The sequence below is a fragment of the Stegostoma tigrinum genome, chromosome 1 (assembly GCF_030684315.1).
Source record: "Stegostoma tigrinum isolate sSteTig4 chromosome 1, sSteTig4.hap1, whole genome shotgun sequence".
Taxonomy (NCBI): Eukaryota; Metazoa; Chordata; class Chondrichthyes; order Orectolobiformes; family Stegostomatidae; genus Stegostoma; species Stegostoma tigrinum.
In genome coordinates this window covers 18,223,144-18,240,668 of record NC_081354.1, presented here as the reverse complement: position 1 = coordinate 18,240,668, position 17,525 = coordinate 18,223,144, and the positions used below count along the sequence as shown (strand labels likewise).

The following is a 17,525-nucleotide window of genomic DNA, read 5'->3' as shown; positions in this document are numbered from 1 at the left end:
ACAGAAATCTTCTACTTCCAATTTGTCTGTGCTGGTTCTCTGAATGAGTATATCAGCTTGTGCCCTGCTCCACCACTTTCCCCCCACCCACTCACACACATTCTATGATTCTGTACATTACTTCTTTTCAAATTACCATCCAATTTCCCTTTGAATGTCTCAATTGAACCTGCCTTCATCACACTCTCAGGCAGTGTATTCCAGTGCATCACTTAATAAGTGAAAACATTTTTTCCACATGCTACTTTTGCTTCTTTTACTAATTATTTTAAATTTGTGCCCTTTTATTCACAAACTTCTCATGAGTGAGAACATTTTCTCTCTATTACACTGTCCAGACCATGAATCATATTGAATACTTTATTTAGAGCTCCTCTCAGTCTTCTTCCTACAAGAAGAATGGTCCCAGCTTCTCCAATCTATCTTTGTAACTGAAATTCCTCATATTTGGAACTATTTCTGTAAATCTCTTCTACTGTGTCCCCAATGCCCTCACATCCTTCCTAAAGTCTGACATTCAGAATTGAGGCTGAATTAGTGTCCTAAATAAATTAATATAATCTTCCTGCTCCTGTACTCATTGCCTCAGTGAAAGCAGTTTCTCTCCATTTACTCTTGCACTTCCCTAATATCTTGAAAACTTTGATTAAATTACTTTAACCTCCTAAATTACAAGGAGATTAAGTAAGAGGGTAAGTCTAGCTTGTTTGTTCTCGAGGAAGCTTTTAAAAATAGCAGAAATACAGTGAGAAGTTTCATAAAGAGAGAAAATTTGATAGCAAACTCCAGAATGCTTGAATAACAGAGTTGAATGGTTCCCTATCAATGGTGGAAGCATAGAAAAAGGGGTGTCAGAATAGTCCAAAGCTACCAAACAGGTGCAGGGTTAATAGTGGCTTTGCACTTACATTGAAGAGTGTCCTGCATGATTTGGGAAAAAATACACAGTCTGATATCTGAGTGAGACCTCAGATGGGACAGTTTTGAGTCCTTGATAAATTTCCTCTTTTTTGAGCTGTAGCTTGGTAGGCCAATGGGTGCTGTATCGTGGAAGGATGTGGGTAATAATGCACTATGTGAGGACTTCAGCAAAATGATGTGAGATACAGGCAGTCAGGGGTCACATTTTGAAGTGAAGTGTCATTACAGACTAACAAGCATATTAATGCAGCTTAAGCAAACAGCCAAGTAGAAAGACTGAAAATGTGGCATTTACGTCAAAAGTTAAACAGATTGGCCTTTCTTTCCAATTTTGAGCTTCAAAAGTATTAGCTCTTTGATAATTTAATGAAGGAAACTGCTAGTAGCTGATCCAAAATTAAGGTAACAGTGTGTAGGTGGATGAACACAGCAGGCCAGGCAGCATTAGAGGAGCAGGAAAGCTGACATTTTGGGTCAAGAACTTCTTCAGGAATGGGGGAGGGGCAAGGAAGCTCTGAAATAAATAGACAGAGGAGGGGTGGGGCTGATGAAAATAGGTGGGATGGTGATAGGTGAGTGTAGGTAGACTGTGGTGGGGATTGGTCAGTGAGGAGGGAGAAGCAGATAGGTGGGAGAGAAGATGGACAGGTTGTGTCAGGTCAAGGAGGCGGGGATGAGACAGAGGTTTGGTCATGGGTTGAGGCCAGGCGTGGGGAGATTTTGAAGCTGGTAAAATCCATGTTGAAACCATTGGGCTGCAGGCTCCCAAGGGGGGAATATGAGGTGCCACTCCTGTTTCCGGGTAGCGTCGTAGTGACACTGGAGGAGGGCCAGGATGGACATGTTGTCTATGGAGTGTTAGGGGGAGTTGAAGTCGTTTGTGACTGGAAGCTGTTGTGTGTCACGAACAGAGCACAGGTGCTCTACAAAGCGGTCTCCGAGCCTCCGCTTGGTGTCACCAATGTAGGCGCGGCCACATCTGGAGCAGCGGATGCAGTAGACTACATTAGCCAATGTACAGGTGAACGTCTGTCTGATGTGGAAAATTTTTTGCGACCTGGGATGGAGGTGAAGGGGCAAGTGTAGGGGCAGGTGAAGCAGTTCCTGTTGCAGGGAAAGGTGCCAGGCCTGGCGGGGCTAGTGGGGAGTGTGGAGCGGACGAGGGAGTCATGGAGAGAGCAGTCCCTACGGAAGGCAGATGGGGGTGGGGAGGGAAAAAGATCTTTGATTGTGTGGTCAGACTGCAGAAGGCAAAAGTGGTGGAGAATGATACATTGAATCTGGAGGTTAGTGGGGTGATACATGAGGACAAGGGGAATTCTGTCTTTGTTGTTGTGGGGAGGGGATGTGAGGGCAGACATGCAGGAAACGCAAGAGGAGCGGTCCAAGAGCACTTTCAACGACTGAAAGTGGGAAGTTGCAGTCTTTGAAAAACGAGGACATCTGGAATATTCGGGAGTGGAATGCCCCATCTTGGGAGTAGATGTGGCACAGGCGAAGGAATTGGGAGTAGGGGATCACATTCTTGCAGGAAGGAGGGTGAGAGGACTAGATTACACTTCCTTTCACCCACCTTCCTGCAGGAATGCGATGACTGTTTGGGTAAAGTTGTGTGGCAACATAGATATTTCTGAGCAATCCATTTGTAGACAACACAGCATGGAGCTGGAGGACCACAGCAGGTCAGGCAGCATCAGCAGAGCAGGAAAGTTGACATTTCAGGTTTACACCTTTCATCAGCCTCGGGAAGGGGAAGGGAGCTGGAGCTGGGGAGTGTAAGTTGGATGGTGATAGGTGGATGTCGGTAGGGGGCAGTGGAGATTGGTCAGTGGGAAGGGTGGGGCAGATAGCTGGGAAAGAAGGTGGACCGGTAGTGTCAGGTCAAGGAGGTGGGGACGAGAGGGAGGGTTTGACAAGGGATGAGGCCGGGAGTGGGAAAATTTTGAAAATGGTGAATTCTGTGTTTAGGACAGCAGGCTGTAGGCTGCTGAGGTGGAATATGAGGTGTTGCTCCTCCAGTCTGTGTGTGGCATTATGGTGACACTGGAGGAGGCCCAGGATGGACATGTCACTGAGGGATTGGGAGGGGGAGTTAAAGGGGTTGGCATCCCGAAGGCAGTGTTGATTATAGCACACAGAGCGCAGGTGCAAATCGGTGACTGAGTCTGCATTTGGTCTCACTGATGTAGAGGAAGCCACATCGGAAATCATGGATACAGTAGACCAGGTTGGAGGATGTACAGGTGAATCCCAGCCAGTTTTGGAAAGTTTGTCTGGGGCTTTGGACGGAGGTGAGGGGGAAGGAGTAGCCCCTCCTGTGGTTGCAGGAAAAGGTGCTGTGGGTTACAGGGGAGTGTGGAGCAGATGAAGGGCTTGCGGAGTCCCTACATGCGTAAATGTCATTACACATAAGTGGAGCAAATGGTACCTGAACTCAGGAAGCTCAGACATAGGGATGTTGACACTGCACACCAAGAGCTAAAAACCTTCCTATGTTGAATACAGAGAGCATGTTAGAGCACAAATCACTCTCTCTCTCGCTCTCGCTCTCTCGCTCCCCCCCACCCCAGCTAGGATTTGAACCCATAATCTCTAGGAAGTTAGTGCCTTATCTATCAGGCCACTGGGGCCATATAGTGAAGAACCTTAGAGAAGATATATCTATTGGTAATATAACCAAATTTATAAATTGCATGCGAACCAAATTAGAACACACATGACTGACTCAGTTCCTCTGCCTGATCTTGTGGTAGCTAGCATTATTAATAGCAGCTTTCGTTCTGAATTTACCACCTATCTATAGAAAATTCCTTCAACATTCCAACATTGCTTACTTGTCCTGTTCAACTACCACTTCTTCTCTACATTTACATGCGTTCTTGTTTAAGTTCCTCATGTATTCCCACCACCCAGCTCACTGCTGTCTCTTTTAAAATTCTCTGCTTGAATCTTTTCAGTCTGTCTTATGCCCTGTTAGTAGAATTGATTTCTCTGGCTAGTTTCATGAATGATGTCCTTTAAAACTATGACTACAGTGCTTTTTTTCTGCTGTATCTCTCCAAATCTCTCAAATGCAGTATCATCACATGGCATTGCACAGTTTAATGGATTAATTAAAGCTCCCAAAAGAATGTGGATGCTTGTTCAATTGAAATTTTCAGAATTGAGATGGATAGAAGTTTGATTAGGTTATCGATGATCAGTTACAATTTAATTAAATGTTGAAAGGGACTCCAGGCTCAGAATGACCTCCTCCTGTCTCTGTGTTCTAAACAAAATAGCTTCTTGGCTTCTCGCATTAACGTCTGGAATATGCTAAGTATCTAAACTTGGTCCTCTCCTGTTTCCCAATTAGACACAATCATTTAATGACATCATTTGAAGGTCCAAAATCAGTTTCTACAAGTTTCTTATAGCCATTGTTTTCAGCGGAAGAGGTGATATTTGGCTTGAAACTACTTACTCCCAATACCAAATGCAAGCAGCATAAAATCTTCAAATCGTGAAGGTCCCTTCCATCTTTTTGTGTGTCTCCTCTTAAATCTTTGCTCCTTCATTACCATTAAACTGCTGATCACTGAACTCTGCTTTTATTGCTGACCACATGCTGGTTGACATTGTAAACGACATGTTCTCTACCCTCCAAAGACCTTTGTAAGTCTTCAAGAGGAAATACCATGGATGGTAGACGTCTGAGATAAGAACAAGATAAGGAATGCTTGAAATTGGTCAGTGGGTCTGGCAGCATCAGTGGAGAGTGCAACAGTGTTAATAACTCCTGCCTTAAAACTGAGAGTATTTAGAGATGCAACGTAAATCAAGGGTATGGGAAAGACCAACCATTGTGTGGAAGGTCAAGAAGAGGGATTAAATGTTGAAAGGGATATTGTTAAAAGGCAAAAGTTGATGGTATGGGACATGTAAAGAAACAAACAATAGATCTGGAGAAAGGGTAAACAGAAAAGTAGCATTGTCATCAACTGCGACGTTCTAAACAAAAACACAAGGAACAGTGAAGAGAAAATGGAAACAAAAGATATTGTCTGAAATTGCTGAATTCAACGTTAAGTCTGGAAAGCTGTGAAATACCTTGTTGAAAGATGATGTGTTAGTCCTTGAGGTTTCAATGAACTTCACTGGAGCAATGTTGGATTTATAAAAATACATGATTCCGAAAAACGTCGCAAATGATACATTACAAAACATTTTGAATTAAACATCGCAAGACTTGCAGAAAAATTCAACTTGTATAATTGTAACAGTCTTCAAATTTAGCAAATATATCCCAGATCAGGTATGCAGCCCAAGAGCAACATGTTTCAGACTGCAAATAGTACAATTGACATAGAGTTCTCTATACAGCATGTTTCACTCTGAGGTGCCTCACCATATTTTGTGCTCCTGAGATGCTGCTTGGCCTGCTGTGTTCATCCAGCTCCACACTTTGTTATCTCGGATTCTCCAGCATCTGCAGTTCCCATTATCTCTATAATATTTTCAGTATTGTTGAATTGCAACGTACATTCTTGAAGCATGCAGCCTGAGGCTAATTACAGATTACAGCCCTTCATTTACAATGACTGAATGTGTTTAGAAACTTTTCCCTATTGAGTCTCTGTGGTGGTTGCCCCGAGCTCTAATGCATCTCTCAGCATGGCACCCTGGATTTTGGAATGTGACAGCCTGCAACATTTGTTTGAGGACAGTTCCTTGCACAGGAAAAACCAGCACACGTCAAGCACGTCATAGAAGTTTTCTTGGGGTGATAGTCCCTCCATGTACAGTTGATGTTTGTCTCTGTGCATAACATAAAGTATAGAGTCCTGTATCATGGAACTACTTGTGATGAAGCTCAACAAAATCCACTCATTCACTTCTCTATAAGGCCACATTCCACAAGGTGGTGGACAACAATCTCATCCCCTGTAGAGGCACCTGAAGGGCAAAGTTCAGAAGCAGTGAGACATTACTTATGTAGGAATGATCGGATGGAATGACCCTTCCTCAATACCAGCAAAGCTACATCTTGGTGCTTGTTTTTACATTTTGATGATTAGACATTCCCCCAACAGATATTGGCAATATATTCAGAAAACCAATTGACAGGACCTACTGTTTTCTTTTGGAGGATGTTACGTGCTGACTACTTCCAGGTGGACTTGTGGCCAGAGGTGTTCTCTGTATAAAGGTCTTCACCAGGGTCAGGTAGTATGACATGATCCAACTACTTGGAATGTTCCATTGCAATGTGGCTAGACCCATTAGTTGTAACACAGAAGGCTCTCTGATCAAAACTACACTCAGACAAGGTTGCCCTCCCTCGTACTGCTCAGGTACTGTGGGGAATCTTGTGCTGAGCTCCATCAGGAAGGAAGTAATTAGTAATGGGATGATTATCCCAGTTAGTGGAAACATTCAGCTGAGAGCCTGTTTGTAAGTGGACATCACTGTAATCTACTCATATCTAATAATGGTGCTTAGACTGTTTAGCATCTGTGACCGGCTCTGACTGGCCTCATGCACCATGAGTGAAGCCATGTTGTTTGAGTAATCCTTTGTGCCTTTCACTGTCAGGTCAGGTTATTTAGAGCTGCTGCAGATATGGTTCAGAGGGGCCTTGGAATGCACTAAAACTGGAAAGAGTGAGTAGCTGAGATCCAATGAAAACTGAGTGTGAGGAATTGATACTCCTGATCCGTTGGGGCTAAGAACTGGGTCATCAGGAGCAAGGAACTCTTGGTGCTGCTATACGTGGCCCATCTGGCTCATTCCACATACCTGTGTCTTTGTGATCTCCTGAACCATCTACTTTACCTAGAGGTCAGAAATGCAACGTTTTTGCAGAGACACAATGTATAGCCTTCCAGATACAGAGAGGAATAACGTACCCACATCACCTTTTTGTGCAGCTGCAATAAGCTGGAATGTCAGTATGCCTACACCAAGTGGAACTGTGCAGGAATGTAGAAAGAAAAATAGGCCATTAGGCCCATCAATCCTTCTCCGCCACTTTACATGAAATTGAACATTTCAATCACTTTTACCTTCCCCATCACCATCAGTGATCAGAAGTGTATCAGTGTAGGATGTGGAATCAATGACAAATCATTGCAGTGCAATGTCAGAGATAACCCAGAACCAACACAGAAGCCCATGGCTATCAATTCTCTTTCAGAACATCAATCTGAAGAGAGAGAAAAAGAAAGCTCAGGAGTGAAAGGTTAGAATGATGCTGGAGCAAAGTTTTAAAACAACGGGTGGTTGAAGGCTTAGAGTCACATATGTGGACTGAATGCAGGTGTTCCACAAGGCAGTCAGCAAATTTGTTTTAGCTGTCTTCAATGTAGAGGAGACCTTTGTGTGTTTTTCCACTTCCACCTTCCACCCCCTACACATCAGCAGTCTTGTCTTCATTGGCACCCCTGTCTCCCAAACTTTCGTTTCAGTTTTCATCGCATCAAGACTCAAAACGTTCTACTGGAGACATCCCATTGTTCATACACTCAAACTTTTGTTTGTTCATTACCCTGTCTCCATTTTGCACCTAGTTTTTCTCATTATTGCCTAAATTTTCAATTATGTGCTCTAGCAAACAGAATCAAAATTCTTATCCTCAGGTTCCCTTGATCAGCACCATAACCCCTTGCTTCCTTCTCCCCTCTATTGGCGACCATACTTTCAGATGCTTAGGATTGAGGCTTGGGAATCTTATTTTAACATGCTACTCCAGCTCTTCAGATTCTCCTGTCCTTCGAGATCTTCCTAGAAATCTACTTATCAGCAAGCTGAAAACATTTCATAACTTGTTTTAAAAATGTATTAAGGGCCAGCACAAATTTCTTGAAAAATTAACAAGCCATGTATAAAATACAATACAAATAAATACAGTTAAATACACAGTGGCAGCGTGTACAGGATGTACTGCATCAGCTCACCAAATCTCCTTAGACAGTATCTTCAAAACTCATAATCTCTACCAGCTAGAGGGACAGGGGTAGCAGATGTATGGGCTCACCTCCACCTACAGGTTCCCCTGCCTGCCACACACCATCCTGAGTTGGAAATATGACACTCTTCCTTCACTTTCGCTGCAAGTGTTCCCATTACCACAACAGCTTGGGTTGGAAAGTCTTCACAGGTCACAAGAAAGGTTATTCCAAACTGGAGATGGAGCAGTTATTACATTCTTAGATGGATTTCTCCTACCCTCCATTATATTGACAGTGTAATTCATAAATCCTTTAAAAATGACTTATATATGAAGTGCCATTAAGTCCAACCCACCGCTTTTGACTTTGGAGACCATATGGCCATAGAAGTCAATTTAATCAATTCTGAGCCCCCAGCATAAGGCACAATCAAACAGTGAAGGAGTTATACATTGTTTTATAACATTGTACTGTCTGTACTCTGAGTTCCCTTTGAATGCAACTGTGAACATAAAAATTTATCTCATAAATATTAAAGCCAAATTTCATTTAGTCTAGGGTTGCTGATAGAAGCCTCTGTTCTAGATTCAATTTATCTGGCTACCATTCCAAAACTCCAGACAATTCCAATAAATTATATCACCAAATAAGAAGATAAACTGAAAATAAAGCTGGATTGTTGGGTTCAGGGGCCACATGTAGTCTCTTTTGAGGATGTCACTAAGACAAGTTCTATAAGGATCCTTTAGGTCCCTTTTCCACCAGAAGTTGCATGGATTCAGAAAACCCTTTCTTGGTGGGTTTGTATGTTTTGTAGAAAACCCACTTAATCAAGTACTTGCAACTGAAAGATGAGTGATCCAATGACTATATGAAATGCTAAAATTGATGATCACATGTAGGAGTTTGGCTGAATTTTTTAAAGCATAAAATAATAACAGAAAGTGCTGGAGAGACTCAGCAGGTCTGGCAGCATCTCCAGAGCGAGAAATAAGGTTAATGTTTCCAGTTCAAAATGACTTCTCTTCAGGTTCTGTACTCAAAACAGTAAGCTTGTTTGCCTCTACATAGAAACTATCAGATAAGTTGAATTTCTCCAGCACTTGCTGTATTTATTTCAGATCTCCAGCAATATTTGCTTTCTATTTGAGGACTAAGTACATCTCACATCTAAAATTGAACAAATTTGTTGCTAGCCTTTTCTGCTGCCCTTCTGGAAATTTTGCTGAAATCATGAACTCTGTAGACTCTAGGCTGAGTATGCCCTGAGTTTGACATGACCAAATGTGAACCCATATGTCTTTGAAATATCTGATCACCATACTAATTGTTATGCATCTTGTGATGCATAGGTGTCTGTAGAATTTGTGTAGGATGAGGAATTTGTGTAGACTTTGGTGTAACCATTCCTTGTTCATTTATCAATCAATTTCCCACTATTGTCAAATGTTGTTTCTGCTCTGATAACTTTTCAGCACTTAGTCTGCTGGATTATATTTTGACAACTGTTGCAAACACAGTCATCTGATCTTGGTGCACGTCTTGCTAGATTTTTGAGTTGCATGAATTCCTCTGAATTATCCCTCAGTTGCCATTAATGAGTTAGTTGCTGTAAAATAAGACTACTTCTTCTACAATAAAAAGATAAACCTTTTATTCCGCTCCATCTGCTGCTACTCTTGAGAGTGTATCTGCTGTTTTGTGCACTCTTGTCTGGAACATTGACAGTAACAGAATCATAACTCATCAGTCTAAAGGCCGAACGTGTATATGTAGAAGTATTCTTGAGATTTCTTTTGATCTCAATAATGTTACCAAAGATTTCTGGTTCAACACGTCCTGGAATTTCAACCCCAAGAGATGGTCTACGATCCTTTCACATCTTTGTGTAGCTGTTAACACTTCCCTTTCAAGAACTGTATACTGTTCTGTCTTCATCAAACCTCTCAATAGGTTTCATGTTCCGTCAGTTTGAATAAGGACTGCTCCTCAACCTGTGGAAAATGCATTAATGACTACAATAGTGCATAAACCTGGACTATAATGTGTGAAAACATTAGTAGAAAGTAACATCACTTTAATCTTTTCAAAAGCTGCAGTCTGTTCCTGACTGTGATGTAATTGTTGACCTTTTTCAATTCTTATGGGCCGAATAGGATTGGCTCAGTTGGGAATAAACTTTCCAAAAGAGACCAGCGAAGTGTTATACATCATTTTTATACATCAAAACTGCACTGATGACTCTTGTCTTCCTTGGACCGACTGTGATGACTTCTTCTGGGAGAATGTGTCTTAGAAATATCATTGTGTGTCTAGAGCATTGGTGTTTTCATATAGAGTAAGGCCTGCATTCAATAGTGCTTTTAAAACATCCCTGACTCTCTGGGCATGTTCCTTCTTTGATTTGCCATGTGCTAGGATTTCATCCACATAACAGGTGGATTCCCTGTTTTACTTTTATGATTCAAGTCATTGTCCTTTGGAAAATCTCCGGTGTACATGTGGTTAACTTGGTTAAAGATCTGTGTCTCCGAGAACTTGGAGTTCTGTGTTTACTGGTCTGACTCTCGTGGACTTCAGCTATGGTAAGCTGTCTGCCAGTATTGAAACAGCTGTTCCTGTGTTGAGTGTACAATCTGTTTCAGTACCCTGTGCCTTCAAGTTGATGATCCTGAGTCTGTTTTGGCTCTCTTTGAACTCATCCAGGAATGTTGAGTTCCCTTTTTGTTCTGTATCTATAACTTTTGATCATTTTCCTAGCTGCCCGATTTCCAAATTTCTGAAAACTTTCCTTTTACGTGACTTTTTCTTCGATTTAAGGTTATGAAGGTGCTTATAACTTACCATATTCTCTAAAATTACCCAACTGGCCACTCTGATAGCATTCAGTTCCTCCTGCTGAACATACACTGTGGAGTCACATCTGGATCATCCCAATATGATTGATGGCTTTGATTTGTGCTCTTTTGGCATTTTGGCAGCCTTTTGGAAAGATGATGACATCATCTATACATGCTGATCATGGGAGAAGAATCTTTTATGCTTATTTTCAGTACTGACCAATTTTGCACCTGCTTTGTCCCTGTTTAGTGATTTAGGCTGCCTGTTCTCTTTGGATTGAAGAAATCTGATAGCTTCTAATTCCTAACATTAACTACTATAAGCTTCTACTTCATTCATTCTTCAAAGATCCATATTTGCAAGTTCCTGCTGGATGATATAAATACGTACGTTCTCTCAAATGCTGAGACTGCTGTTGAAATTTTACCTGTTCCGTTACAATATTTCTTTTGGAATTAAAGTGCCTATCAAATACTTCAAGCAATACATCATACGGCATAGGGTTTTCTTCCGTTCTTTGTCTTAGCAGAACATAATCAGTAATTGGACCTATAGCATATCGAAACGTAATTTGATGGCAGTGCTCTTTTGGATGTAAGCTTGAAACATGTTCCAGAGCTCCTAATACTGGCTTCACTGTGGGATTTTACATATTATCAAAAAGTAGAATTTATGGCAAGGTCTGGACTGAAACTACCGTCCTGATGGATTATCATTCATGATTTGATACTTGGGCTTGTTCATCATGCTGTTGACTATGTTCCAATCCTATTGAAACAACATCCTGTCCCAGTCCTTCAGTTCTAAAAAAGAATTATGTCAGCCTCAAAACACTATCTCTGTTTCTCTCTCCACATATGCTGCCCAAATTTCTGAATTTCTCTAGCACTTTCTGTTCTGATTTCATATTTCTGGCATATGCAATATTTTGCTTTGAATCAGATCCTGAGATTTTATTCTCCAGTGTTGCTGTTAATGGTGAGGTTTCAGAGTTTTCAAATGTCCTTTTCCCAGCCATCAGATGACTTGTTGCTGCTGTAATTCTGTAATCAAACTTTTCTGAGATCTCTTCCTTTCTTCAAAGGCACCCTTTCTTTCTGAATGGTTTGGCCATCTTTGTGGTCTTCCTGCTCTTCGCTCAACTACAACTTTGAAGTCTTCTGATGTTTTGTTGTACCTTTTGGAGGCCTTTGTTTTCTGAAGTGTCCTGTGGATTCTGTTGTAAATTTGGATACTGGCTCTGTTTACTTTCCCTAGTTGCTGCCTTCTGTTACCTTGTACACTAGGCCCATATTGCTATCAGCACATTGAGATATGGAACTGTATTGGCTTTGACTGGGGAGTCTGCATGTACACCGTCCCTGATGTTGCTTGTTTCTTAACTTTGAGTAAAGCTCATCAACTCCTTGTGCTGTAAAACTCATTTATTTATATCATTATATAGTCAATTATCAAATAGTGTCAAATACTCTAATAAAATGTCTGTGATTTCTCTCTACATATGCTCATTCTAGTTTACTGTTACTGATGAGAGTCTTGTGATAAGATACATCGTCCTGATTATATGAATCCCATTTTAGCACATCATTCTTAATTTCACCATTCTCCTTCAGGCAGCATCCTTGATTATTTGATGGCCAACATATCACAGCTAATGTGGTGATTTTACAATGGGCAATGAGTAGGATGAGGAGGCAGGGTCCAGGTGTAACTCAGCCAAAGCAGAGATTGAACCCCATCATGCTATTGATGTCATATTAAACCAGAGACTAGTCATTGAGCTATTTGAGTTAAGCTCCAACTATCCCTCCCCCAACCAGTGCATACTAAGTAATTTAAACAAAGAAGAGCCTACATTTAAGAGGTAATTGAAACAATCAAGGGAAGGCTGCAAAGTCAATTTCCTTCCATTCCCTCCCCTTCAGTATTTACAGGTACCCTTACACCTTTATTCTACCAGATCTCAAGCTTTCTGCCATTGCCAAATGCATTCTTTCCATATTCCTGGATTACCACCAGCTGGTTCATGCCTCTAACATATGAGCAACACTTTTTGTCAGCATAGTCATGACTGGCACTCATGATAAACCATTAACACTTGAACAGATTTTCCTCCCAGTGCTCTCATAAGCCAGTAACCTCTGATAAATTCATGCATACCCCACGACTGTGTTTTTCATTACTTACTGACTTACCAAACCCTCTCCCAAATCCTCAGATACTCAGACTCTTCAGCTACTTCCATACTTTTCTCTTTCATCTTATAGTTTTAATTTCTGTTCCAGCATTATGCCAATGCATTGTGTCAACACATATGGTATTTTTAAACCAAATTTACTTTCACTTATTCATCATTTAAGTTACATGAAGCATCCCTCCTTCAAACTAGTGTAAGCAATACTACAAGATACCAGTCCATAAAACCTTTGACTTCTTTTGAGGAGTATCATGGAAACTAGGTGGTATTGATTTAAAATTCTAGTTGCTATACTATTGAAGGTTTTATCTTTAGGACGAGATGTTAAACTGAAGCTCTTTATGCCTTTTAACGTGGATGTATCCTGTTTTAGAGGAGTTATCCCCAGTGCCTGGGCCAATATTTCAATCCCTCTATCAATGTAACAAAAACAGATTATCTGGTCAGTATCATGTTGCTATTTGTGGAACCTTCTTAGTGCAAACAATTGCATGGTATCCTCCTTTACAACAGTGACTAAACACTGAGGTGTCTGGAGGCCACAAAAGGTGCTGTTTAAAGTACTTCCTTTCTTTCTCCTGCCCACATTGTAAATGACACTAGAGCAATAAGTAAATATTTGTTATTTTTATTTGGTAAATGCCTGAAAGTAATCTTCAAGGAAAATATTAAGACACTGTTATATATTGATATGCCATGGTAGTAATCAGATTTAGAAAGTGATTTCACACCTTAGTGTTGAATCTGTTATTTCTCACAAATAGAGATGAGCATATTACAACCACAGATAAATTTTTCATGCTTGGTGGCTATGTAGATAAGATGGCCTCTTGCTGTTCTTTCTAGTTGCACATTGTGGTCTTCCAGGTAATCAGGAAAGTTATTAAGTGAACTCATCTTGGCAATGCTCTGTGTTATGGAGCTGCTTCCAAAATAGTCTGTGACAGAAAATCTTTCAAAAATTTTCTAATGAAAACTCATCAATTTATTGTATCTGGTTGGGACAGTTCCAAAGCATATTAAATTGTCAACAAATGCTTCTCAGTGTGTTTCATTTGTATAAAATACTCGTGTTGAAAAAGAACAGATTTTTAAAAATATAGGCTAATATGAGATAACATGAGGGAATGAGTTCCCTAACATATTTATACAGCGATCATATATTGAAATCCCTCTCATGAGCTGAATGTATTGATATTTACAATTGCATTCTTCACCTGCTGAGAAAATAAACCCTTATTTTTTGCAGTGCATAAAATAAGAGACTTTTGCTGATGAATTGTAAATCATAAAAGGTCATTAACCAGAAACTCTGTCCACAAATGCTGCCTAACCCTCTGTGTACCTGCAAGCACTGCTCTTACTGTTTTAGATTTCTGGCATTTGCAGCGTTCTGCCTTTCTACAGTTGGACCCACCCACTGAAAGTATTTGAGATTTTACAGGAATTTGTATCTGTTTATGTACTGGTGATGTTTCTCCAATTTGTTCTGCCCTTTTCTCCTGTAAGGGTTAGCATTTCTCACCGAAGCGCTCCTTTTTCTTGTTATGAACCAGAACTGTGAGAGTGGGCTAGCTGATGGATTATGCATTACCACAGCAGACTCTGTAACACAGAGACAGTTTGGTCCCAAGTATACTTCTTTCTTTGAATAAACTCCAACTGTCCATTAATGAATCTTCCCATATTATGTGAATGCTGTTCTCCATACTCTCTATAATTGAACTCTAACCCAATGCTTTCACTTTAACCTATTTATTTGCGAAAAATTGCTCAGTATGGTCATAAACACATGGGCTTGGTCAATTTTGCGTCTTTTTTAGGGTGATCGAATTCTCATCAAAGGTGGGAGGATCATCAATGACGACCGGTCCTACTATGCTGATATTTATCTTGAAGATGGAATCATAAGGTAAGCTTTGAGGCCAAACTCATAGAAGGCAATGTCTTTCTGTTCCTCAAAATAAATTCTCAAGAAATGTATATCGACTGCTAAGGTAAATGATTTGTAGATATTAGCCATGGATAAGAAATAGAACACAGGACTGGGGCTGTAATGAAAACCTGAACTATCAACTAAATTCTGAAGGTCATTTACACACAGCACCAGGTTACCTCCTGCTGAGGTAATAATAAAGGCTGTCCTTTGATTCAAGAATCATGTCTATTCAGGAATAGTAAGAACTGCAGATGCTGGAGTCAGAGATAACACAGTGCAGAGCTGGAGGAGCACAGCAGGCCAGGCTGCACCAGAGGAGCAGGAAAATTGATGTTTTGGGTCGGGATCCTTTTTCGGAAAAGAAAAGAAGGGTCCCGACCTGAAACGTCAACTTTTCTGCTCCTCTGATACTGCCTGGCCTGCTGTGTTCCTGCAGCTTCATGTTGATGTCTGTTCGGGATTGTGTATTTTTGCCGTGGGTCTTCGTGTGATAAAACAGGCCAATTCTGAACCCTCCGATCTTTGAGCACGTGGAGCTGGGCATCGTCTGACCTAGAGGGAACCTGAATGCGGGATTCCTTTCCCTTTACCTTTCCCTTTTCCTTTTCCTTACATTTCCCCAATAAAGGAAGTATACAAGTTATTTATGTTTCTTTCAGTCGTTACATTAACAGAAATTAACAAGCAGTACATCTTCAGTGGACAGGTGCATAGCTATGCTAAATTTAAAAGATGCCATTCTAAATCCAGTTGAATTTACTTTGATATCATTTATAATTGATCATGAATATATAAGAACAGCAGACGGAGTTTAATTTAACTTTTTTGGAGTCGCATGTAGACAGGGTAGTGAAAAAGGCATTTTGTACACTTGCTTTTATTGGTCAGTGCATTAAGCACTGGAGCTGGGATGTCATGTAGTTCCTGTACAGGACATTTGTTCGGCTACTTTTGGAATACTGCGTTCAGTTCTGGTCTTCCTGCCACAGGAAAGATGTTGTTAAAATTGAATGGGGGCAGAAGAGATTTATGATGATGTTCCTGGAATTGGAGGGTGAGAGCTATATGGAAATATTGAATAGGCTGGGGCTATTTTCCCTGGAGTGATGGATGCTGAAGGGTGACCATAGAAGTTTGTAAAATCTTGAGGGGCATGGATTCTGATCGGGTTCTGATTCTGATTAAGGACTTAGCCTTCTCTTGGTTAACCAATGTTGCTCCAATTCATGTTGCATCCTAGCTTTTGCTGGACATAACATGATAACCTAAAGATCCCTCCCATGCTTGGCTGCTGATTCAGAATTGATGAATTTGTGTTCTTGATACACATAGCCCTTGGTGCTGCATCCCCAGTAGGACATCGTAAGATAGACTGTTAAAACATTTGGCCATTGAATTTCATAGGAATACAACTTTGCCTGAACATATCAGTTATATTTTTCTTTGTTGACAATGAATATAGGATTTGAAACAATGATTTTTCCATTAAAAAAAGTTTCTCCTTGTTTTGTGTTAAGGCACTATGCAACTTGTGATTTTTCTTTTATCATTCAGACAAATTGGGGACAATCTAAATGTCTCCAATGGTGTAAAAACCATCGAGGCAAATGGCAGGATGGTTATTCCAGGAGGAATTGATGCAAACACCTATCTACTGAAGCCCTACATGAACACCACTAGTGTGGATGATTTCTTTCAAGGAACAAAGGCAGCCCTTGCAGGAGGAACCACAATGATAAGTAAGAAATGTATCTTTCCTCACTCCACCCTAATGCCCACAGGCTCCGTAACCTCTGATCTCCCCATCTACTCAGTGGGGCAGAAATGTGTTAATGCATGACGTTGAAATGAGAACTCACTTGTTCAGTAAATTACTGGGGCATGCCAATATCATGCGACAGCTAAATCAATTTTGATGGAAAAGGTCCTTGCAGTAACATGGTGTATTGCTACTAGAACTAACAATTCCTTTTAATCAGGGTCATGAGAAAAAACCATAGCATATTTACTGGCATATTATGAACTGATGGCAAGGTAACTTATTGATTTTTGGTTGGAGCTAGATTCCTTTATTCCAATTCTGACATTTGGTGTTTATTCAACTGAAAAACCTGCAGGATTTATTTTTTACATCATTCAAAGCTAATGTACATCATTGCCTTGCTTTTAATTTATCTCTCATTCTGTTTCTACTTTCGCCCTTTGTGGTACAGTTGCTCGGTTTTATTCCTGTACTTTTCACTTCCTGGATAATAATGATAAAAACACCTGATCAGAACAATTTCATTCTATATGTTGTAAAGCAAATATTTTTGATTGTTCTTTGACAAAGCTCCCTCGCTTTCGTACTGTAAAACTGTGCCATAATGGTGGATGGGTTTCAGAATTCTATACCCTGAAGGCAGACCTGCCAATGGGATCACTACAAGGACACTACCCACATCAAAGTGTGGATATTTTGTAGGAGCTAACAGTTACACGTCTTCATTCCAGAAGCATGTTCATTTGTGTTGCCAACTCCCTCCTTATTGCTTTCTGAAAATGCCCACCAGAGAGGTAAATGTCCTATTGTGTGTATTGAATTGCACAGCTAATAATGAAATACGTTGTACTATCTATTCTTTTGATTCTGGTTGGAGTTTGTCCACTGAATGTGTGGGACAAACCAAAGAAATACTCATCCACCCACACTATGTCA

General features: G+C 40.6%; 1 protein-coding gene across 2 annotated transcripts in view; it reads left to right on the top strand.

The window, feature by feature from the left end:
• The window catches only part of LOC125462274 (dihydropyrimidinase-related protein 1-like), a 45,678-nt gene that overhangs the window by 4,592 nt on the left and 23,561 nt on the right, over nt 1-17,525 (top strand). For both annotated transcript variants that reach the window (XM_048552159.2, XM_048552247.2), the window contains exons 2-3: nt 14,712-14,800; nt 16,382-16,566. In XM_048552159.2, coding sequence (XP_048408116.1) covers nt 14,712-14,800; nt 16,382-16,566 — 274 coding nt within the window. The remainder of the gene's footprint in view (nt 1-14,711; nt 14,801-16,381; nt 16,567-17,525) is intronic.